This window comes from Apteryx rowi, unplaced genomic scaffold (genome assembly GCF_003343035.1).
Source record: "Apteryx rowi isolate R43461 unplaced genomic scaffold, aptRow1 scaffold_16, whole genome shotgun sequence".
In the NCBI taxonomy this organism is placed as follows: Eukaryota; Metazoa; Chordata; class Aves; order Apterygiformes; family Apterygidae; genus Apteryx; species Apteryx rowi.
In genome coordinates this window covers 3,785,495-3,810,545 of record NW_020447863.1, presented here as the reverse complement: position 1 = coordinate 3,810,545, position 25,051 = coordinate 3,785,495, and the positions used below count along the sequence as shown (strand labels likewise).

The 25,051-nt window shown below is 48.8% G+C and overlaps 1 protein-coding gene across 2 annotated transcripts in view; it reads right to left on the bottom strand.

Annotated features, from left to right (window-relative positions):
• WHRN (whirlin) overlaps positions 1 to 25,051 on the bottom strand; it is a 62,590-nt gene that overhangs the window by 15,795 nt on the left and 21,744 nt on the right. Inside the window, exons 3-5 of one of the 2 annotated variants that reach the window (XM_026059687.1) lie at positions 12,836 to 12,961; positions 1,773 to 1,975; positions 1,291 to 1,327 (exon numbers count right to left, since the gene is read on the bottom strand). In XM_026059687.1, coding sequence (XP_025915472.1) covers positions 1,291 to 1,327; positions 1,773 to 1,975; positions 12,836 to 12,961 — 366 coding nt within the window. Of the gene's footprint in view, positions 1 to 1,290; positions 1,328 to 1,772; positions 1,976 to 3,376; positions 3,388 to 12,835; positions 12,962 to 25,051 lie in introns of those variants that run through there. The other variant, XM_026059688.1, reaches the window with a different exon arrangement.

The following is a 25,051-nucleotide window of genomic DNA, read 5'->3' as shown; positions in this document are numbered from 1 at the left end:
CTGATTTAATAGCAGCGTGTATTCCTCCACAGCAGACCTGSGGAACTTGGTGCCACTAGAGAGAGTCAGTGTTCACATCTTGTGTAAAATGCACTACTGCTCCTGCTGCCCACCCCTGCTGCAAGCTCAAAGTAGACCTTGGTGAAAAAACAGCCACCAGCACCGAAAGGAGTCCCAGGGAGAGACAATTCTGACTGCAGGCAAAAGGTTTTTTTCTTTGAAATTGATTTCTAATGATTTCTAACAGAGAAGCTCCTGGTTGTTCCCCTCCCTGGCAGCGTGGGCACAATCAGTGTAGGGATACGGAGCCAGACAAGGCCCTGACTATCCCAGGGACACTGAGGAGCCGAGGCTGGGAAGCAGGTTTTGCCAAGCGAACAGAGCAAAGCTGTTATCAGTGTGAGCCACCTGCAATACCTCGCTGCCTCATTTCCATTTAAAAGGAATGCGCTTTGTAAAGAGATGTTTGGGGAAGACATGCTGATGCAGAGCTGCAATCACCGCACCACTGGGCAAATCCACGCTGCTGCTGAAACCCTGCTCACCAGCTGCTGTGCTGCGGAGGGCTGGCTCAGCTCCGCTTCAGGGTGGCAAAGGTCGCAAGAGCTGTCAAGGCCCAGAGACAGCCACCAACCTGAAGGCATCAGGATCGCCTCTGCAGAGCGGAAGGTATCCCCTCTCTGTCCTTGCCAGTGTGTGGAAGAAAGGGGGATCCAACTCTGTCCTGCAGTTCTCCCTGCATTCACCATGCATTAGATCCATTCCAGCATCACCTCTCAGCCAGGCTTGCCCTCCAAATCCCTCTGTCTCCTTCCCAGAGACAACTATTTGCCCCCAATATGCACACACATCCCTGGAGGGATCTCACCTCCTCCTCCTGCACCACAAGCCAGACTAGACCAGCCTGCATCCAGGCTGAACAGCAAACGATCTGGGCCTTGGTCAGCATGGGCAGAGGCACATCTCTCCTTTCCAGGGGCAGGCTGGGCTGGCTCATGGTGACACTGTGTCATTAATGTCATCATTCCCAGGCTGGGAAGCACCCAGTCTGCTGCAGAACAGCCCCACCAGTGATCCAGGAGTGGGGGGTATCCATTATGTCACTGTTTGCAGAAACACAGCTGGTAAAGTGAGATGGGCAGGAGAAAGGCTAGAGCCAGTTAACGTCCACCAGTCTGTGTAAACACCCCTTTTATAACCAGGAGCACAAAGCCAGCCCTCCCTCCCATGGAAAACAGGAGACAATGATGCCCATTTCACAAGGCACTAGGAAAGCCTAACATCTCTTACCCTGGCTGTTGCCTCCGCAGCGTGGTTGCCCACTGCCCTGTGAGGAGGGAGAAGATCAGTTAGCACCGAGTGTTGTGTGCCCATCAGAGCAACCCTAGAGCAGTCATCACCTGGGGCCTGGCCCAGGATCTGTTATGTTCACTTCTCTCAGKGCCTTTGCTGTAAGCTAACACTGGGGTAAGCTCCTGGCCTGAGGGCACAAGGAAGGGGCTCTGAATGATGCAGAAACATATTCTCTGGACCTGATCCACATTACAGGCCACAGATGCTGTCTTCCAAACACCAGATATGGTGGCACTGGGGGTGTTTCCATAGACAGGTTGCAGATGCATATCAAAGGGCATCAAGCTGTCAGACTTTCATTAGCAAAGGACATGCTGCTGGTCTACACCCTTCCTTGGCGACTGTATATACCCTATGGGGAGCCCTGAGTTGGAAGTCTTACATGGAAAACTTGCATGGGGCTAGCACCAAGCACATACCCTGCTGAGCTGACGAGGGTCTCTCCGATCTGGGAGCTTGCTATCCACCTGGTTTCATCCACGGTGGTGCGGGCGTGGGGCAACCTCCCAATATCCTTCACCGTCATGATGAGGTGGCGGGAAGACTTGAGCAGCTTCACTGCCTCGTCATGGGGGATGCTGAGGAAGCTCCTGCCGTTCACCTCCAGGATCTGGTCTCCTACCTGTGGAGTCAGACCAAGCATTAAAGCTGACAGCCAGCAACGGACCAGGCTGTAAAGCTTGGAAGAATCTGTATTTAGGATCCCAAGTCAGACCAGTCCRCCCAGTCCCCCTCTATAGGTTTGCAGACCCACTTGGTTAGAAATGGCCCCCCAACAATATAGGATCCAAGACCTCCAGCCCTGATCCCTCCTGTTGGTCTGGGAGGCCAAGAACCATCTGCTGAAACTATGAACCTCAGAGCTCTCTGTGCAGCATGGGGAGGTCAATTTGAGTGTCCCACCCCAACTTTCAATTCTATGTGAACTTTGGGGTCTGGGACAGCTGGGATTTCATCTCTCTCCTCTCATCCTATTTCCTCCCCAGCCTTCCCCTGCTGCTCCTGGTAGCTTTCATTTGTGGCCAAGGCCTTCACTGTAATCAGGGGCTTCCCTAATAGCCTGGCCCTATTCAAGATATAGCATTCATCTAGCATTTCTTCATCCCAGGTCCTCTTTCTCTTTGCTTCTAGGGCATTCAATGCAGCTCCTCCTCACTCACGTATCACAATTTGCTCCATTTCTGATAAAGCACCTCTTTTAAACTGCTCTTTCATATCTTTGCTTAACCATAGGCTTCTCTTCAGCTCYGTCAAAACACAGACTTATTTTCTTTATGCTGCAGTGCAAGCAGAATGAGACATTCTTTAAATAACTTAGTCCCTTCTTGGGGAAGAAGATGACAAAAGAAGGATGGGAGACAATTTCTGAAGCTAAAATAATAAAATGGAGAATCAATTCTAATTCTTTCAGCTCAGCCCATCTCATTCTGCTACTGTGTCAAGGAAACTTCAGAGGACAGGAGATAATTCTCTGGACACTTACAGTCATGCACTCCAGTGAGAAACAGTGACTGATCACAGCCAGATCTACGTGGTGGGCTGTGATTCTGCTGTCACCCAAGTCACAGGTGATGGGGGCAGGAGGCCCGTGGCACCATGCTCACCTTGTCAGCCACCCACCTACCTCAGGCTGTCTGAAACTGATGCAAACCACAGTCCCCAGGGTCCTGCTGGGGCAAGAGCTTTTTGTAAGCAGGACCTGACCCTGTCATCACCCACGTGCAAGGACAGTCAGCCAGTGTCCAGAGGTTGTTCCAGCTGCAACATAACTGGGCAAGGGTGAAACRGGGAGCACAAGCCAGAGTTTCAACAGGAGCATGACCGACCATTTCAGTTTGGAGGGTTTTGGCCTGAAGGGCTCCCATCAAAGCAGAGGCCACGATCCAGCCCCATGTGCACCCCACTCTGCAGAATCACCTGTGTGTCTCACTGCTCAAACTAACCCTGGGCCGTCCACTCAGGAAACACACCCACGCTCTGTTACTATGCTGGTATGTGTGCGTGGAGTTAATGTCTCATCTACCTTAGGCCAGTGGGCACCAGAAACTTTTCCAACTTTTCCCCTCTCTGATACGCCTTTCTGAACATCTCCCAGCTCCCCGGGAAGGCCAGCCCTCTGCACAGCAATCACATTCGGATCTCAGTCTGGCTCCCCTTGTCTTCCAGAGCTTACAGGGCTGTTTGCATTAGGTAATCCCATCGCAGGGCACACCTTCAGCCAGAGACGCATGCCTCTCTTTCTGACTCTCTTGTCATCTTGTTGCTGTAATCTGCTCAGCTCCTTAAAGTGCAAACTGCTCATTTAATTGCACACCTGAACGGCAACCAGGCTGCTCTGAGACTGCCTCATTGTCCGTGGGCTGAGGAGAGCTCCACAAAACCCTGACAGCTGAAGAAGGAAGGAGGCAAATGCCTCCCTGGCCCAGTTCCCGGGGGTCGGTTCAAGGCCTGCAGCTCCACCTTGCCATTCAGAAAGGGGCTCCCTGGCACCGAGAAGCAAGTGAACAGGAGGGGGAATTAGCTGATAGATACTAAAGAGGGGCCTGAGGTGCTCCTGACCACTTGTGTTGGGAAGGTCTGTTCTGCTCTGCTCCTTGCTCATGGCAAATGCTTGGACACACAGGGTAGTACATGGTGATCTTTGTACTTCTCTGGTCTTAAAAAAGCCCTCTGACAGAGCAGGTGTATAATTAGCTACATTGATCTAGGCAGGAGCAACCAAGATTTGTGGATGCTCTGGATGCAGGAGAGATGGCACAGGATCTCCAKGAAAAGTGATAGTGAAGGAAAAGACACAAAAAAAAATGAAGGACCCTGAGGATTACTGAACATCCAGAAGCTGAGGAAGAGAGAAGAAAATCCTAAAATGCCTTTAGCAGCAATGTGAGAGTGAACCCATGAAAAGCCAAGATCTGCCAGCAGTAACTGATTTGGTTGGTTCAGACTACAGGTGTTGGAAGGGGCTGATAAAGGTGCTTTGAAGAACCAGGCAGGACTTCACAAGTGGCTGAGACATGACTGATGCCTCTTGAGTGAACAGAGCAGACACATGAAATGACAGCTGATGGACTACTGCTCAGTGTGCAGCTGTGATTTGAGAAAGATTAACTAAGCCCACAACAAAAACACATGATGGGAAATTGTGGGAAGAAACCCATCACAAATAGCTCTAGAACTAATGTAATGCCATAATAATAATCCAAGTGATTGCGCGACCTTGCTGTGAGCCCTGCCTGCCAAGTAAGGAGAGGCAGGAAGGAAAGCTCAAGAGAAGGGAGACAACAATGATTAGTGGCATATGAAGGTGTCTGTGAAAGGAGAGATTGAAAAGATTATGCCTGTTAAATTTAGAGAGGAGATAAATGTGTGGGGACATCATGGAGGTACAGAAAATAATGCCAGCAATAATGAGAAGTCAAGAGCTCCTGCTTATTCTTCCTCCTAATGAAAGGACAGAGGATGCTTGGTGAGGCTGGAGTGCAGCACATGGGAAGGGAGCTCAGACTGGTGCTGATATGCAGTGGGACAGCTGCACAGCTAATGAGGCAAAAGAGCTGGTGTAGATCAGAGATAAACCCAAGGTCCTACGGCTAGTCAAGATGGGAGCCAAGGCCTCCGAGTCCCCGAGCCGGGCTGATGAAGGATCTGAGCCTGCAGTTCAAAGGGAAGAGGGAACACGTGACAGATGCMTTGCAACAACCACTGCAAGGCCCTGGCTGTGGCAAAGCTGGGGTCCTGCTGCACCTTCTCCTTTGGTTCCAATAAAAGGCTCAAAGCAACAGGCCCTGCAAAAGGAGCCGTYTGTTCTCAACTTGCTTTTCTCTCCYCTGGWTTYSCCRTGGAAGGAGGAGASACAGCACGGGCTTGGGTCAGACTCAGCAGGTTATGACAAGAGGACGGTGGCCCTTYGCACCRGCTGGCTGGAGGGGAGAGGGCAGAGCTGTGTCAAGGCAGGATACTCACACCTGGCCCCAGTGGACTGCGGAACAGATGAGCAGTCAGAATCATGTGCCGGGGATGTGAAACTTCACTGGTCTGAGAGACAGGCAGCCTGGGGCCAGCCCTGCTTCCAYAAACCAGAGGCAGAAAGAGACCCAGAGACAGCTCGCTCCATCTGAGCTGATCCACAGAGACCAAGAAACAGAAAGGAGGAAGGGAGAGAGCCCTAGGGAAGGCAAACACCACAAACGACCACATTCCCAACCATCGACTCTGGAAAGACCTCACATTCCCTTCAAGCTCTGTCAGCTTTAAACCAACTGTCAGAAAATTGCTAACCACCAACAGAACAAGGAGCGTAAATTATGCTGGTGACTAAACTGCCAAGAGAAATACACATTCAGGTGTAATGAGTATCATCTCTCAGGTCGTTTTAATGCACCAGACAATTCACACTGGAGTGGATTTTGCTGCTAGAATGAGTGCTGGGTTCACTGCAGCACTGAAACAATGAAAATTCAAATTCTATTAGATAGCTCTATTGAAATTATGAATCTTTAATAGTTTTTCCTATCAAGGATTAAACTTTCATGATTTTTTGTTCAAGACAGTTAAACAGATTTAATGAGCCATTCTTTAGATTCTCTCCTCAAGAATGGGACAAAAGGAACCTGGAAAGCCCTCCCAATAACAGGGACCCTGGGGCAGGATGTGGAAAAGAGGAGAAAAGAACATCATGAGTCCTAAATTTATGAGCAAACTCATCACTGCAGGTGCTGGAGCAGCAGAAAAGCACAACGTGGTGGTGTAGTACAGCAAAGGTGTTTCGCCTGATACAGCTAAGCATCGAGGTGAGGACAGCCCGAATCCAGGACAGCGATTGCTCCGGCGGGCTGTTCTGCCAGTGGGACACTGCCTTCGCATCAGGAGCACTATGGAGCAACCTTGCATCTACCATTGATCTGCTGCATGGCCCTGGACCAACTACTTCATCTAGCTCCGTCTGTCCTCCATCGCTTCCTCGTTGTTTGTTCAGACAAAGTCCTTCGCGGCTCTGTGGTCTCTTGCACTCCGTTAGTACGGTRCCCACCACAGGAAGACCTCTACCTAGTGATCACACAATATTAAAAACAAGTGAGAATAACTTGCCACAAAATACTTGGATTTGTGCACCTAGTGCGGGGAAAAAAGACCTTGCAAGAATAACTGCTGGTGAAGGGCAGATAAAAGAATCACTGAACAATCCAAATGCCTACAAATCAGCCTGTCTGGATGATACACTCCTATTAGGGCAGGAGAGGATTTTTGCTAATTAACACAGATATAATCATTTTTTTCCTCCCAAACTCAAGGACAACTGGGAAAGTAACAAAAGACTGCAGAGATGCAAACGCAGCGTCTCTTAAAACAAAGGTTGACCCTGGCAAATTATTTGCTAGACACACAGATCCTAACCAGCACCGAATACAGGAAGAAATAATAAAACACACAAAAAAGTTAGACCTGGATATTTCAGAAGCAAATTTTCAATTGTGCTCAGAAAATGGCAGGGGAACATAACGGGACGTGCTGAGTGCCTGAACTCTTCTGAAAATGGAATTATTTTCATTTCCAAGGGAAAATTTACCCTGAAACAGGGGTTGAACATGACACACAAAAGGTGATAAACCACAAATGAGAAGCAGAAGTTTAGGAATAACATATCTTGATGATGGGCTTGGCTGCTTCTTCTGAAGACAGGCAGAATAACATGGCAAAGAGGGATGTGATTGAATCTTTCTGGACTTCAGACAAGGGTTCTGATATCCAAAACCTCTTAAAAATAAATCGGTTCAGGCAAAAATTCAGTCATGTGGACAGAAAACTATGTAAGATATTTTAAACAAGAGTTCATGTTAAACAAGACCAAATTGAGCTGGGAATAACAGGGCTAACAGCATGCCAAACAGTTTGGCATTAGCACTAGTCTTTAATGCCACTAATGTGCCTGAAGAGAGGTTAAATTGCACTCATGGACACCACTATTGCAGAAGGAGTCTCTCTAGCACAAATAATTAACAAAAGCACTCTTTAAGAAATTAAAAATATGAGTGGGAAAAAGTATGAATCAATTTGGAAACAGCTGAACTAAGAATTGGGGAAAAATAAACCGGTACTCAGCCTGGGAAACAGCTGGGCTGAACAGGCCAGGGCAGACGATGCATGTCAAGCGAGGCCAACACACCCTACCAGAAGGATCAGGAACAGATCTGGGAGCAAGGAAAGGGAGCAGAAGATGCCACATGCCGCTGAAAACATGGTCTTTTCCCCAAGCACCTCACAATAAAATATAAGATGAGGGACAAGGGAATGAAAGGACACAACGAGAGAAGACGGCCTCTTGGAGTAACCAGTGGCTTCAGCACTCCTGTGCACAGGTTTCTGGCAGCCTCCCCGAAGAGGAGAGATTTCGGGAGAGACGTCYATCCCAATAAATGGGGACATCATGTCAAGGACCCGTCCAGCTGCCTCTGGCACTGCCTTCGGTGGAAAGGTTACATCTTGCATACCACAACCACGCATCTCCTTACATTCCTCACTATATTGCTTATTCCCCAGCCTTTGAACCAGCCATGATGCTCTCAGTTTGTTTTTTCAGTATCTTTTTCAATGTGTAGACCCCAAAATACAAGCCAGCATTCCAGAGGCAGCTTCATGAATACCATTGATGATGTAAAATCATTTACCTTTTCCTATTTACAGTCTCTCTTTTTCTCTCTTTCTCTTGTATATGGACGTATATGGATTGTGGTAGCCTTTTTTTACCCCAACCTTTGTGCTGGGAACTCATATTGAGCTGTTTGTCTAAAGAAAGCTACGTGAAACCTGCTATTTCTCATGTAAAGGTCAAGGAGGAAAAAAAATGCTTAAAAAAAAAAAAAAAAAGAGGCACAATACAAGGCCAGAAAAAAATGAATGAGGGAAAAAAAAAAATCAGGACGTGTAGAGCCACGATCTCCAACAGAACAGGCTTAGCTCCTGTACAGCATCACTACGTAAGTCACGGAGCAGGCAGAAATGACAGAAGCTGAAAGTAAACAAGACCAGCGCACATTTCTACTCTGCAGTCCTCTGCTAACCTGCATTTCTTCAGCCTGAGAACTTACACCCAGGCAGCATATTTTAAAACATGCCCGAAGAACACATTGTCAGACGCTTCGTGAATGAATAAACATAAAGGCGGCCACAGCCAAGAATATGAATATTTAAATATTGATTGGCTGCAGCGATCCAGCTTGTTTTCTGCTGGTACCTGCAGAGCGTTCTGCTTCGTGGCCATGAAGCCAGGGGAGCGGAGCGGTGGTATCCAAACCGGTGTGATTTTAACCTGTTGGCAGCAGCGGGGGCTAGATCTCCTTTTGGGATCCCTTCCCTGTGGCCGCAGCCCCTGTTTCTGTAGCGGCTGAAAGCAAGTCTAGCTGTTAAGGCCTGAGAGGCAGTTCCTTGATTTTTACTGTTTTTCAACATCACCAGTTGTTCACCCTTTAAACAGTTAAAGAAAATTCAAAAGTGTTATTAAAACATTCAAAATTTCTGATTCGGAACCATGGACGCAAGAGGGATTTCTGGGGTACTTCTTTACCTAAAATGAAGAGTTTGACAAAATCAATTCAAAAAATTCTGGTAACAAATTCAGTGCTGTCCAATCTGTGGGGTTTTTTGTTTTTTTTTTTAAGCAAATAATGTTTTACATAAAAACATGTTGCCCAGTCTTTGCTTCCTAGGAATTCTTGTCTCGTCTGTGCCCTTGTCACAGCACATCTCTTCAGTGCTTTAAGTCAGAGACAGATTTCCTAAAAGCCCAGTCCCATTTAGGCACCAAACTAAACGGAGTTTAAAGGTACCTCCAACACTAGGATGCTAAACTTCTGCAGCCTAGCCCAAAGCGAGTTACCCGAGGTCACAGTGAATCTGGGCTAGAGCAGAGAACAAAACCCAGGGCTTAGAAACCAGATTCAAAAGCTCATCATAAAGGAGGTTTTATTCCTTGTCCCTGAGATAATGCTTAAAAGGGCTGTAGTTACTTATCTGCTGACAAAACATTTCTAATGTATCTGGTGAGCGAGACAAAAAAAACATCAGGGGGAGCAGCATAACCCACAGAAGGACCAACTGCTGGTGGAACCAGCAGGAACCTGTCCATCAACTCCAGTAAGGTTGGATCGCGCCCACATCGAACAAAAACTCGATCTTTCCATTTTAGCGTGCAACAAGTTACCTGGAAATCACATTTAACCACCAGTTTTTCCCTGCTTGTGGTATCGCATCCCTTCTACCACCAGCTGGAGTAGCTTAGGGAGCGGGTGGATGCAGTCTGTACCAGACTGTGTCTAACAGCAGAACATAAAAGGCCTTTCTTTATCTCCGAATCGCAAACTAGTTCTGAATTTATGGCCTGTAGCATACACAAATCAGGGAGGGAAGTGTGTGTGTGTATCTGAAATCGCATGGTGCCTGACATTCAGGAAAGCACTGGGCTGCTGGCACACACAAATCAGTTACTAGAAAAAAGCACAGCAAGGAGAGACACATAAAGAATCAATAAGCGGAGGATCCAGTGTGAAAAAACGCTGGCTGCACAATGCCTCGCACAGAGACTGCCACGGTCCCGGGAAACCTTGTTCAGCAGAGTCGGAGGGGAGCAGCACGGATCACACCGTGTCCGTCGACGGCAGCGCGTGCGATTATCTTCTCGCCTTTGTGGCGCAGATGAAACGAGGTGGAGAGATAATGGCATGTATTATACATAACGATAACCAAAAGAAAAGCCATTAAAAGAAAGCTGCATTCTTGATAAGCCTGCTATGATTTTTCCTGCACGTATGACCATGCTGTGTGCCATTACCTGTGCTGAGGTCACCAGCAGGTTGACCGAACCAAGAAAAGCAGCAATTTTCCCGGTGCAGCGAAGAGAGGGATTTGGAAACAATATGGAAGCACCAAACATGAAAGCTAGTAGAAATAACCTTGGGAAAAAATGCAACTTTTTTCTTTTCCTACCTTTAATCTCTCAGGTATTTATGAGGTGGGGCTGACACTCTGGCCCTGGGACCGCAGGCACTGGGGACATACAGGCTTGCTGCCAGATGGCTGGTCCTCTGAGTCAGCAAAGGGACCCGCACGACGCTCTTTACTGCTCTTTTAGGAAGAGGCAAATTGTCCTGTGCCTCTTACCATCTCTGTCTTTAGATCCTTGTGCCCCAGAGCACTGTCCCTGCTGCCCCTCACCACGACCTTGTGCTAACGAGCAAGCGTTCATCAACAGCCCCAGGAGATGGCTGGGTATCCTGACGCAGCGTGCAGACAGAGTGGTTTCAAGGTGGTCACCCCAGAGATGCAGTGTACGCTCCGGGAGAGAAGGACGGTCTGCAGGGAGTGGGGAGCTTACAGCAGCAGCTTTCACGTCTTTCTGATCTGTGGAGCCCCTCCCTGCAAGGGCTCAGGCCCTTCAAGGGTGGGTTTCAGCCTGCAAACTGTTGCTTTTCCCAGTTATCTTTTGCAGCCCCTTACAAGCAGCCGTCTTCAGCATCCATCCCTCCCCTGTCATCTCTGCAGCACAGCCTGAGATTGCTGGATTAAAGGAAGGGTGAGCAGAGAAAAACTCAGCCATCTCCCTAGGACACTCGCACAGCCCCTTATATCTAGTACCCAAACATCCCCTATCACATGGCAAGGCCCGAAAACCTATTTCCCTGCTGAGCACCTGAGAGAGAGACTAAGGCTCCAAGCCAAACCTCCAAATCAGAGGTATTTTCATTCTAGGCCTGAGAGTCAGCAGAAAGAAATGGGAACCTGCAGTGGACAATTAAGTTCAGAAATGGTTGAGTTACCCCACCAAATGCCTCCCTCTTTCTCCTTTGCCTGCAACAGGAATCCTGGTGACCTCAGTGCCCAGGTTACACATAATTTATTCGTTCCGAAGCAACTTGGGGAACTGTGTCTGTCCCAACCCAAACCACAGCCCTCTCCACCAGACCGTCCCTCTTCAGCCCACCAGCCCTGACAGGTTAGCACAGTGACTTTATCTGGCCATCTGGACAAAGCTGAAGGCTTGGTCCTAAACTCTCCAGGGTTGGTTCGGGGAGAGACATATCACTTCATGATACGGAGAGGGGATCAGAGCGGATTATTCTGCGATAATCAGCAGCCCAGCACTATTGCAGTCAATTGAGAGAATACCAAGGAGATTAATATCCATCAAGTCTTCACTGACACCAGAAGCAGAGAAAGATAACATCCAAGAAAACCCCCTCAGAGCCCACAGAACTGCACTGGCAAGGAAGCAAAAGGTGCACAATGTTTTTGCAGGGAGTTGGGTCATTCAGAGAGGAGAAAAACCTCAAAAAAGAGCCTCCGAGTTGTGAAGTAAAACTACAGCCTGAACCTGCATCTCAAACATGCCCCATCTATCAGCAGCACTGAGATACTCCCCAAAGTCCAGTGGCTCCCTTTTCAACTTATTTTACTAGGACATATAAAATCTTAATCCCCCAACGCCCCTTCTGGGCACAGCTGAGATCCCAGGACATCTCATCCTGTTCTGAGACCTGGCACAGCATTAAGGACAGGGGAGCCCAGAGGTGACGGGTGTGCGTGTGTAGATGATCAGGGCCTTCTACTCGTGAAAGAGATGCATGGTCCTGCTTTACAAGAGGTCCATAGCTAAAGTGCAGCCAACTCAGGACTAGAGCAGTCCCACCTCAGAGGGGTGAATACCAGCTCTCCAAGACAAGCCACAGAGCATCCTTTACGAAACCATTTGAATATGGAGGGAGCCTGGCATAGCTGGAAGTCACACCAGGTTAGGCTGCTGATAGATAAGCTCTGATCTAGCCCTGAGGCTGACCCTGCTGGGTCTGCTTGTTAAGAGACGACTCTTGCAAATGCCTGCACTGCAGGAGAAAACTAGCACGCACCTGCTCCCACTGCAGCAAGCCTGGCCTCCCCTTATCGTGGCAACACATTCCCTGCAGGCAGGCAAAGAGCACCTTGTGCAAAACTTGGCTTGCGTCAGCTCCATACATAATGGGTTCGGATTCGAGATGCAGGAAGAGGGCACAGGACCAGGAGTTTTAATAGAAAACTCTCCCCTGCCAGCTCAGGGAGGTGAGAGTGACTTTTTCTCTTCACCTGCCCAGTTTGGGCTGCAGCCTCAGACATCTACACTGCAAACAACCCCAGGCTATCTCAAGGTTGAGAAATGAGGTGTGGGAGCAGGCTAAAGCAGAAGGCAGGTACAACTTACTCCACAAGTTGTAAGGCTGCACTTCTTTTTGCATCGCATCCTTGCTCCCTCCGGGGCTTGGTTTCCAAAACAGCTGAAAATTTGCCCAGAAAAACCATCCCCAGAAACGCAACATTTACCTCTCTGCTAAGAGTCCTGCTTAGCCAGGGGTTGAAGGGCAGGAACAGCAGCAGCTGTGCAGCGACATGGCCTTGCCCTTGCATCCACAGCGTGCGATGCTCTCCCTCCTGCACCAGGCCACTCTGGGGTCATTCTTACCTTTAAGCCAGTGCTCTCCGCTTCAGAGCCTTTATCCACACCAGTGATGTAGATGCCCAGGGAATACTCTGCCCCTCCTCTGATCATGAGGCCCAGGGACTTCCCTTCATTCAGGACCAGATTCACCTGCAGAGGAGGAGGAGGAGGAGCAGTGATTCAGGTGGCATCTGAGAGCTGCACAAAAGCAGCCTCAACTCCAATGCTTCTGACAACAGCCATGTCCCCCCTGCTGCCATCAGGTCTTACTCCAATTTAGTAGTGAGCAGCGCACACCCTGGGACAAAGCCATCTCTGTGGATGCCTCCACAGACAACTGCAGCCCCAGACATAGCCTGAAACCAGAGTTATCCCCTCCCTGCTACAGCCAGCTCCTCTAGCAATGCAAAGGAGGGAAGAGAGCAGGTTTAGCTTCTTTTATGGCTTCCTATGCTGGTCCATCTCCCCACACCTAGAGGTTAACAGAGTTGCCTGTGGCTCAGAGGATCCTCTAGAGATAAATGGGCCTGCAGGATGGGCAATACCCTGTGTGCCAGGAGAGGACAACACCACTGACCACAGACTAAGGGGAAAGACAGAAGGGGTAATGCTTCTAAAGGGGATATTTTCCAGTGGAATACAGAGAACATGCACATCATGATTTAGTCGTTTCATTTTTTTTTTCCCCCTCACATTTTCAATGACTTGGAGGGCCAAGCAGGGTGGAAGACCAGATCATGTCGAGAAGATGTGGGAGACACTGCCTCATTGAAAGGAGAACATGGAAAAAGAGAGAAAGATGGCAGAATGACATCCAGGACCTGGGTGGCAAATCTGGAACAAAACATTGGCCTGGAAGGATGTTAATATGAGACAGGCACCAGACAGCCTCATGTGGAGCAAACGATGTTATTTCAGGAGGGGTGTGGGACTCAAGAAAGGGGCCACGACTTAGCTAGGGACTGAGACCATTATGGGGGTTAGGGCCCAGCCAAGATATCGGCCAGACAAGGGACTGCCAGAAGTTTTGTTGGGTACCACCTTCCTCCTCCCATCTATTCCACAGCACAGCTGCCTCTGCAGAAAATCAGCAAAAATCGTCAACTAAAAAACAAGGCACAGGTTTTACTACAGTTTACAGCAAACACCTTCCAGGTCCTGATGGAGCAGCGGATGGAGCTGTGTTCACTGGATGCCAGTCTGCTCAGGCCCCCTTTATCCCTTTGAGAGCTGAGACCTAGATCTCACAGGACACGCAGAGTGACAAAACAGCACTAAAAAGGCCCCTTCTGCCCCACTGCAAATCTCAGAAACAGGAGGAGAAAAACGAGCAAGCGAAGGGAGAGGAAGGGCATACAGCCAGGCTAGCTGTACACCCTCCACGTCTGTTTGCCAGACAGGCAAGGCAGCTGCTGTGGGATGATCAGATGGAAATACCAGCTCTGGAGGAAGGATAGGATCCAACTACATGAGGGGCAATGAGCGGCCAGAGGAAAAGTCAAGAGAGCGGACAGGAACTTGTGGCCAAGTTTCTAGGTACTTAGCTGAGAGAAATCCCCATAGCGCCACTGACATTGATGGAGCGGTGCCAGCCAGCGCTGGCTATGAATTTCCCACTGCTGTCGAAGGAAGCGATGCTCTGATCCCAGTCCATCCTGCAGTCCTCGTCCAGGAATGACCTCACTGCTTGCACAAGGACTGAAGCAAGTCTTGTATCTCATAGCCATGCCAGGGGCACCAGGCACCACCTTGCTGGTCTCAGCAAACAGCGCCTGGTGTCCCTTGTCACTGTCAAAGGCGCCAGCACCAAGTGATGCCGAGGAGGTTAAATTCTCTTCTGTATCCAGTCCTGCCTGTACACTGCATTGCTTTGGTCCCAATCCTCAGCTCAGCCTCAGGACCTGAGCAGAGATTAGACCTCCAGGTCCTAAATGGGGAAACTCAAAATGCCTGGGCAGCTCGCAATCACTGCTGGAGGAGGAGGAGGAGGGCACCCCCATGTATCGGCGAGCCTTGCTCCTGCAGGGATCCAGGATCCCCTCCGCCGTAACAGCACGTCGGCAATAACTCAAGCTAAAACATACCAGGACGTGCCACCCGGGCACCCACCTGTCCTTGGAGCATGCCCGTGGCATAGAAGGCCTTCAGGAATCCTCCGAACACCCTGTGCCTTATTACCTCTAATTAATAATGCTGGGACAGATTTTCCATCTGTCCTGCCCAGAACAGCCAGCACATACCGCAACAGATGTTCAGTGTTTTCCACAGACCCCTGACAGGTAAATGTATGGTGCAGCGCTTGGACAGCCATCTTCCCCCACCAAATGCTGGCTGCAGGCTTGGTTTTGCAAGGTGTGACAAAGCTATCAGCCAGCTTCCCATCTGCCTTCTTCCGAACTCTCTTACTCAGAGGGCCTGACGACCTAGCAAAGTTCAGGCAAGAATTTAGAGTGGATGAGCMAGCCTGCATTTAGCTCCCTGGAGGACTCTCAATTTAAAACGGCCTTTGTTCAGTCTCTGCACGACATTTTCTAAATGAATAACTCCATGTTTTTTGCTTTTGTCCCAAGTTTTAAGTCCATTTGGAGGAAAGTAGACAGCAGGAATAAAAACGAATGAGAAAGAACCTCAAGAATCAAAATGTGTTTCACGCTGGCAGAAACAACTAGAACCAGACTGTTTGTGAATGGCTTTTATATTTAAACTCTTCATCCCAATCAAATCAAAAGCTTGTGCACTTCCCTGGGATGGGAAAATCATTTCCAGCTTCAACTCCCTAACCTGCCTTTCTGGAGGATACTGCACCATGTGCGGAATCCAACCCAGCTTTAGGGGGTCTGGCGTTGAAAACTCATTTTCTGTCTTGGTAATAAAGAAGCGGCAGGACAGACATCTWCCTCAGGACTATTCATTGCAAAATTCTGTACTTTAAGAAAAGGATGCCAAAACAACGCCTACTTTTATGTACTGGTATCACAGCTGACTGGCAACTCTGCTAATGCTCCATCAGCTGYATGCTTTTTTTTTTAATGGATCTGCAAGCTAACATAGGGATGATCCCATGAATGGACGGTGCTTTGTGCCCTGCTCCAAAATACTGCCTCCCTTCTGCTTCCTTCCCACTGCTGTTGGCTGGCAGAAAGGAAAAGGGAGAGTCATCATCACATTTACCACCGGCAGAGCTACCGCCGAAGGCAGGCTCTCAGCATCGCATCCACCCTCCCGTGCTCCCCGCGCTCCCGAAACGGCTCTACCTTGGGTAGCCAGAGAGAGAGAACTACAAGAAATAATTAACTGCCTGTACCACCACCCTTATCTGGGGCTACACAAAGCCGAAATTCGCTGGGTTAATCCCGCTCCTGCTTTAAAGTGCATGAAGCGCTGGAAACAATTTTCGGATTCAAGCATTATAAATGACCCATAAAGAGGCCTTTGTAGCTCAGACTACAGAGGAAAGGGGGGCAGATTATCTTCCCAACAAAGCATTTGCCTGTCAAAATCAAGGGCTTGTTTAACTTTACATGGAAATGTTGCTTTGGATATAGAGCGATTACTTCATGGAAAATTTCACTGTGTCTTTTTTTTAAACTGGAAAAATATTCTTTTCCAAAGTCCTTTTCTCTCTTTTACCACTGACATTTAAGGTTTTCCTCCTGCTCTAACTTCTTCCCACACAATTCCCATAGCTTTCAAAAATTCCCCAACTTTGGGAAAAATACAAGTAGGAAAAATGCAGCAAAGCGCATGCAATCACAGACCAGGATCAAACCAGACTGGTAAATGACAGCAGTCCCTCTCTACATGCCTCTGAGCAGTAAATAGATATTCCAGCACTGTGTGGAAGTTAGCAGCAGGAGCTGTATTTCCGTAGCAGGACATTTACATTTCCCCCTTTAACACCGTCCAGAAGGGCTTGTGAGCTGGAAAGTTTGTCTCCTCACTCTGATATCAGCAGATTGAGTAAAAGATACTCCATCCCCCTACAAACCTTACTTTATGTGTGAGATATTTCACGTTTACACACACACCAGGCAAATCTAGGCTTCAAGGAGCAAGAAGCAATGAATACAGCCCCGAGCAATAAAGGCCTGAAAGACTTTCCTCTCCCCAAGCCAAAGCTGTGGAAAAAAATTAAGCGTTACTTAAAAATACATTGCCTTCAGCAATTCCAGAGGCTGGGCTGGCGAGGGTTTAATTGCATTTCTTAATCGACAAATACCTRTGCCTCTCAAAATAAACCCTGCAGAAATTGCAATAGAAACTCAGGCTGCCAGGAGAAGCATCAGCCAGCAGCAGGGGCAGAGGAGATAACTGCTCTCAGAGCGTTCGCCTTATTGACAAACTGCAGATTTAGGGAATAGCCAAGAAATAAAGTGAACGCAGGAGGCTCAGGCTGATCAGACTGGGGATGGACGAGGGAGGCAGAAAGGAGGAACGCAGAGAAAGTATTCCAGGAGCCGAACCAAGTGATATGCTGACTGCAAGTGCTAGGCAAAGGCTGAGTCGCTCCCCGTGTTGGGGCCTTAGGGATAAAAGGGGAGCTGGTTTTGCACAAGATTTCTCAAGCACCTCCTGCCTCAGAGAAGCTGCCTCCCGTGATGTGGCACACCGCAGGGACAGCAGTAGCCTATAACTGGGGTTGGCACTGTCTTGCTGGCTCCCCCCGAGCACAAGATTGTCCCCRTCCATCGCGAACCCCATCGAGAGCATCTCTCCCACTCCGTAACCCCATTCTCCAGACACGTCTGCGGGGCGGGAGGGAGACTGCAGCACGGCACTGAAGCCCAGGCCAAGCTGTGCAGTCACAAGGAGGGAGCTAAAGACGTGCGATGTGACCAACCCGCTGTTCCTAGTGGTTCCCATCACTGTGACTTGATTCTGTCCCCCACAACAGAAAGTGCCGTCCCTGGGCCCCGCTGGGAAGAGACCCCCAAGCACACACGGCGCTTTCCTAGACCAAGGCCTTTCTGCTTGAATTTTTCCACTCAGCTAAACAGAGCTGGTTTGCACATACAGGATTAAAGTTTCTGTGCAAGTCTTGTCCCAAAAGAGGGCAGTTTGGTGACATTTTTGCTATACGTTTTCTCCTTCCGCAATTCACCACCTGTTCTGCTGCCAGCCCAAAGCTCAGAGAGAGAAACTAATATACCTCAGGGACTGACATTAGAGGGAGCTGGGATTGCTCCTAACTCCTAAACGCACAGCTGTCCTAACACCACCCTAACATGGACATAGCAAGTGAAGATGTGCAGGAATAGAGTTACTGGCTGTGCGGTGAAATGAGGACATCGAGGCAAGGTAATCCCCCAGGCCTTACTGAAGAGGCCACGTACTCCTAGGCTCATGGTGGCAAAGATGCTGTGCAGCCCCCACCTCCTCCCCCTGCTCCATATCAAATCTCCTTCCAGCCCTAGGCTACTCCCAGATGTGCAACACAAGTATTTGGAAGATCAGGGCCACAATTTTAATTTCAGTTCTAACACTGCAACATCTGCCTCCTCCAATGGCAAGCAATGGAGAAAAATGCCATAATCAATAAAGCATTTGCTCTGAGTTGATTCTTGCACAGAATTTCTTTTCTCTGGATTTATAAAATTACCTGTTGACAGATTCAATTTTACTGTTAGAAAAAGCACTTTCAGACAAAAATTACTCTGCCTCAGTATGATTCAGTCCCGCTGCAGGAGCGGCTGGGAAGGTTTCATCCATGCCAACAGCCATTTCTATGTCATTATGGCTAACATGCAAGAAAACAACACTTATGGAGGCACACAGGACCCATCGTCCTCCTGCTTAGCAAGGAAACCCCACTGGCTTATGTCTAGACATCATTCAAACGCGTAAACATAGCTCACAAGAACTTAGAGCCAACTAACMACCACATAACTGAGGAGAAGCGGAKTCACAGCTGCTAGGGGATCTGGATCCATCAGAGCTGCCTCAACATCAACCCACCTTCCAGGGCAGGTTTTGTAGCCCGTATTGGGTCCTTTGCTGTCATAGCTATGCTGGCAGTCACCTCCAAGTGTGTTGAACGGTAGTGTAGCTACAGCGCTGCCTCTGGCTACACAACGGGCACACCTGRGGCACTGATTTACCAACTGGCTCTTGCAGTAGGTGTGTGTCAGGGAAGCAAGCATCTCCGATGAACGGGTGACATGTAGAGCAGAGAGAAAGGCAGGCAGCAGACCCTGCAGGGGACAGTCTCCTCTGCTCAAGACATCTGCCATGGGGTCTGACCACAACTCTCAGCCCAGCGCTGCTGCCCAGCTCATGGCACGCTGCTGAGGGCCACTGCTGTCTAGAGCCCAATGGCTGCCTCCTGGCTGAGCAGTGCTTGACCCATGCAGCACCCCACAGCTCTAAGGCATAATTATCTCTTTTTAATGGTTTTTTTTTCAGCTTAAAGTGTCTGAAATAATGAAGAGATGGCACTCTTGCCCACCAGCATGGGAGAGGTGTGCTGAAGCCTGACCTGAAGGCCATTTTAGCATAAGGCCTGCTGGGCTGGTGGCTAAGGACAGCCCAAGGCAGAAGGAACACCTTTTCCCCAGGGAACTGAGGGACTGGGGGCTCACATGACATAGTCTTGTCCCTGCAGGAAACCTGCAGATGGGTGGGGAACTGACCATACATCGCTGAATAGCAGAAACAGGCTTCAAGTCATAAATCAAAGCAAACCCCACCAAGGTCAGAGCAGGCAACCCGCAAGAGGCATGGGGAATTGTATTACTTTACACTGAAAATGTCATTACAATCTAATAAAAAGAAATCCTTCCTTGTCTCTCCTGCATCTCTTATCCTTCATGCTCAAGTAGTCACCATTAGCTTCTGAAAAACATTGAAGTCACACAATTGCTATCACAGATACATTTTTTTCCTTTTATTTTTGCAGTAAACATATCTGCTTCTGAATACAGAATTGCCTGGAGGCAAGGAGACGTTCACACTAACTCTCTTTTTCTTTGCCTGAATTTTCTTTCTTCTGCAGCACCGAAAGCCTTAAGGAATAACCAGCTCCCTTGGCAATCAGCACATTAGAGCAACTATTCGGCTGATGAAATGGCGTTTCTCAAAGAATTAGCAGCATGACACTTGCAGAGCACTCTGCACAGTTCATCTTCCTCCCAGCTCAGCAGCACCTAAGAGTTGTCGCTGGCTGATGGTTTCCAAAGCGCTTTTAACGAAATAAGCTGTTGATCCCAGAAGTACATCAATGACAATTCACAGCACAGATGTTCCTTGCTCTTGTGAAACTCTGGAGGACTTAAGCCTGGAGAGATCATAGAAAGTAAATTGCTCTGAAACACATGGTGACCACTACAAACAGGCTGCATCTTTCCAGAATGAAGGTTAAGTCCTTTGTCAGAGTCATGCTGGGGGACTGTGAACTGCTGTTGCTCTATCCATCCTGGAGACAGAGGGCTCCAAGAACATCTCATCACAGCTTTGCACTAGCGCAAACTCTTCGTTTCACACAACTGACCATCACCACTTGCTACTTCAGCTATGGGGAAGATGAGCACATGTCTCTGATGAACCACAAAACCCCACTGATTCTTGCTACAGGGGAGTCTGCCAGTTTGTGGCCAAGGGGAAATCCAGTAATATAAAACTGGGTAGATACGGCCATCTCTCAATCTGCCACAGACAACACAAACACGGAGAACGTAACTCTAAATCCTGGTAACATAGAGCCTAAGATGCAGCACAGTCCCCAGGAAAAAAAAAMCACAGTTCTACAAGAGACAAGCAATAGAGTGGCACAGCAATGCTCAGCTCTCAGCAAGCCCAGTTCTCATTTGGCTGGGGACAGCATCAAGATTTGCAACACAACTTGCACAACCACAGGTGTGTACACTCTGGTATCTCCTTCATCCCTCCATTCCTGTTAATTCTCACACCTCTTCTCGAACCTTCCCATTAGGTGTCATTCTTACTAGGTCACATCTACACTGAATGGTTGACCCAGATCTCGGCATTCGCCCTCTGCTTGTCCATGCAGAATAGTCTCTGACACAAGCTTGGCACAATCTTGATTTTGACCCAGAATCACTGACTGGAAAGGCACGGTGAAAGCAAAGCCAGTGGACAGCTGACAGTCCACCAGTAACTTCCCAAATCCCAGAAATGGTTTCTCCCACAGCAGACTGCAAAGGAATCCCAGTGTCCACACAAGAATGCATTATAACTCCAAGGGCAAGCAAYGTGCCAGCCCTGGGCCAGCAAGGCTGGCTGGCTTCTGCGCTGGGAATTCGGGCTATAGCAAAGCTACGCAAGGACGTCAGACCCACCTGTCAGCTGAAAGACTCACTGACCTGGCCACACACCAGTCCAGTCTGTCTGTTCCACACCTCCAACCCACCACACACACAGCCACGTGCCAGATCCCTCCTCCTCCAGACGGATCGGTTACACTATCACACACATGCCAACAGCAGCAGTTTCCATTTCAAGCCTCTTCGATAATGAATGCTTCTGCCTACAGATAAGCAAACTCGTTAAACTATGCTACAAAACAACATCCTTTCAGGCATATAGAACAGCTGTGCTGGAGGGAAAGGTAGCTAGACAGGGATATCTCTATTGCCTGACAAATGTTGGATGCCTCCACCAACCTTGAATTTAACCTTGCAAAAGCTGGAAACATCACCTTAACTACAGCGGCATTGCAGATTTACTGAACTGTAAGAAAGCATTAACAAACTTGCTAGTTTACATTGCTTCAGCCTCTGGCTCTCCCCTGCACTTTTGCAAATGGTGCTTTCACAAACAGTGCCTGTTTGAAAGCTTTTTGCATATGTATTCCAGGACATCCAGATTGATTAGAAATAGGAGGGAGAGGGGGAAAAAGCCTAATCCCCAGCCCTTCTCTTGGAATGTAAAGCCATCCAGACATCAGATAGCCCCTGGGGCAGCATCTGTCAATTCTGGCTGACTGGGCTTGGTTAACCCGAGATATGTTGCATGTTGCATTTATTTGCATGGTATTTGTGAACAGAAAAAAACCATTTATAATGGAGATTTATATATATATATATATATATATATATATATATACACACACATACATAAAAGAAAAATCTAAAGGCAAAGTCTCCCAGTGTTTTGGGACATGTTCTCATCTCTCAGTGTGCACGATAAGCCAGGGGAAAGCAACTCAGCTAATTCATCTGAATTAGCCCTGAAGTGCATGGCTGGACGAACAACATTTGCAGTCACACTAAATAACCCCTCCCAAATCCATGGGATATGGCAAGCTCTCCCTCACTCCCTGATAGTTTTTTGATCACGGTGGGGCTTGCTTTCATTGCCAGACGGCAAAGCAAGACACCTTTGGATAAAAAAGTGTCTGGGTGGCCTTGATCAGTTAAAAGTTGTGGCATCCAATAGTTTTCTTTTGCCGAGCGTACAGATGGGAATTCAGCAGCGGAAGTTTTCACAGTGTGCATGCCAAACCTTGCACATTGACACAAGCAAGCTGGAGAGTGAGAAGGAGCTGGTTTCAGGGGCAGGCTTTGAAAGGCACATTACAAGGCAGTGCAAAAAGCAGAGAGGTCAGGGCCCTGTTACGAGTAACCCCAGGTCCCACCAGCGCTAAGAACTATCACTCAAAGCACTTCTGAGCAAGCAGGCTAAGGAGAAAGAAGCATTGTGCTCATCGTGCTCATCGTCAGCAAGGATGGAGGCCCATTAACAGGGCAAGGAGAGGGCCTCCAGGCAGCGCTGACAGACGCTCTACAGCGGAGCGGGAGACATGCTGAAAGTCTGATACGAGCGATCAAGTCTGGAATAGCAGAGGGAAGCCAAGAGCCATTAGCAGAGCTGTCTGGGGATCCCGGGACTGAAACAACACATGGCTAATAGCTTCTGTTAAAAGTATGGTATACGGCCAACGTGGCACAGAGGAGCAGGATGGGAACAGCAGATAATGACAGATGTCAGTGCTGACCTGCCACACGCAAGTAATGCCAGGAGAAGGTTAAATACTGTCTGTTCACATGATGCCAACACTGCCCTCCGCATCAGATCTTTGCGCATGCACTTCTATAAGCTTCAGACATTTTCTGTAATTGTAATTGACTGTTTCCAGATTAACAGACGGGCCCTCACCCCTCAGCTCTGCAATCAAAGCGTGATCCTCTATTAGAAGAAGTCAAAGGGCTGTCTGTCTGCCCAGCCCATGGGAAGGGGGGCACCAGGGAACAGAAGAATGAGCTTCGGGAAGAGCCAGGCAGAGAGTAAAGCTCTTCACTCCCCAGCTGGGCAGAAGAGCTCCTGAAACCAGCAGGCCAGGAGCTGGTAGCCGTATGCAAGACTGGGCATCCCACCAAGGCTGGCAGATCCTCCCAGTGCCCTGCAAGCGCAGTGCTACTGCAAAGAGAGGCATCACAGCAAYGGTACCAGAGAAGCCCAGCTTACAACAACTGTAGCCTCTTCTGCCCCCTCATGCCTGCACACAGAACGCTGCCAGAGTAAAGGAAGAGTCTTGCCCTTCAGCACAGGCCAGCCTCCAGCTGTACATGCAGGATGTGAGATAAGGACCCAGAGCCAGGCTGAAGCTAGAATGGTGCCACTCGCAGCAACTTGGAGCGGGGGCCCCTGGCACCTTAGGGGTGAGTGAGATCAACAGTATCCAAGCCCTGCACGGATGCTCTTAGAAGTTTAATGCGGCCTTCATTCAACTTGGATTCATTCCCTTCCAGAGCAAATCAAGCTACAGTAATTAAGGCTGCTTTAATTCTGAACAAGCATGTCCACATTGTGCTTTACTTGCCAAGTTTACTTGCATTCGTTTTCCTGCATACCCCTTGGGAGACAGCCCTGGTGAGCTCAGGGACCAGGAGCAGCACGGTGGAGGGTGCTTTGGTTGATGATGACTGGCCCRCGCAGTGGCCAAGCTAGCCAGAGATGGCTACAGCACCTGTCATCACATCCCCCTAAGGAACGACGGGAAGGACATGCCTGGAGGCTTCTAATCATTTCCTGTTGATACACAGAAAGGAACAAAGGAAAATGTGCAGAGAAACACCTCCTATCTGGAGCTTCAAAAAGTCTCTGCCAGCTCCGCAGGGGCTGTATCAAGGTGACACAGAGCAACAGGGGGTGGGGGACACAAGCACGCCAGCGGCAGCTGCTTTTCTCTTCTCCTTAAAGTAGAAATAATGGGCCCTTCTCCCCTGCGGCCGACATGAATATTTCATCAGCAAAGCAAACTGCCTTATCCCCTAATAGATTTTTCCCTCTCTGGCTAAGGTGGGAGAATCCAGCTTACAGATCCCTCCACAGCCTTAGCAGGCTGGCCCAAGGGCATTTTGGGCACAAAACCAAAGTGCTGGGGGCAGCCAGAGAGATCTGAGGATGACAGGATGGAAACATGTCAAGGCTCCAGGCAACTCAGTACCTTTGGGAAGCATGTGCCCAGCTCTCTCATATGACAGTACTTGAATATCCCGTGAACACTGGTGAGGCAACACCGTATCCTGCTTCCACAGGACAAACAGGTTCCCTATCCGTTACTGCTGACAGAGAGAGCAGTGTCTGCCCCTCYGGCCCCAGGTCTCATTACAAGGGCATCTGGACACTGTTCCTCAGCAGCTACAATAAATCTCTAGGGTCTCTTCCGGGCATGAGAAGCACAAGGGAGAAGAAACACTAAATCCCTAGGACCAGATAATGCAGCTTGAACATATCCTCTGCTGGATCACTTATAATATGGCCTATTTCAAAGGAGGGTAGACTCACAGTAAGAGAAGAGGACTGGGAATTAGATGTGCTGACATGCTTCCCACTCTGCCAAAGTCCTAGGATCTAGGCTCCACTGGAATGGGCCAGCACTGGTCAGACACCGCCAGATTCCCTGGATAACGCCGTGAAAGCCATTCCCTTCCCGGCTCCATCTCCAAGAGACGGGGCTTTGCACAGGCACTGCCCAGGGCCTTCCTGGGTCAGCCTGCCTTTCCGCAAATGGAAAAATCATCCATTTTATTTTATAGTAGTTTTGGAAGAGAAAAATTGTTTTTTCCTCGGGCAAAACTTTAAAGAGAGCCAGCAAAGCCTTACAGTAACACCTGAGGAATGATCCAAAATGCAGGAAGAAGGCACTCTGAGATCTACGCACTCCGAGATCTAGCTCTCCAAATCCCCAGGCCCTCCTGAAAAGAACATCTGTGTCATTCTGTTAATGACTGTGTTGGTAATGGGCCTCCAGCTAAACTAACAACCTGTTTGGGAAAAGCC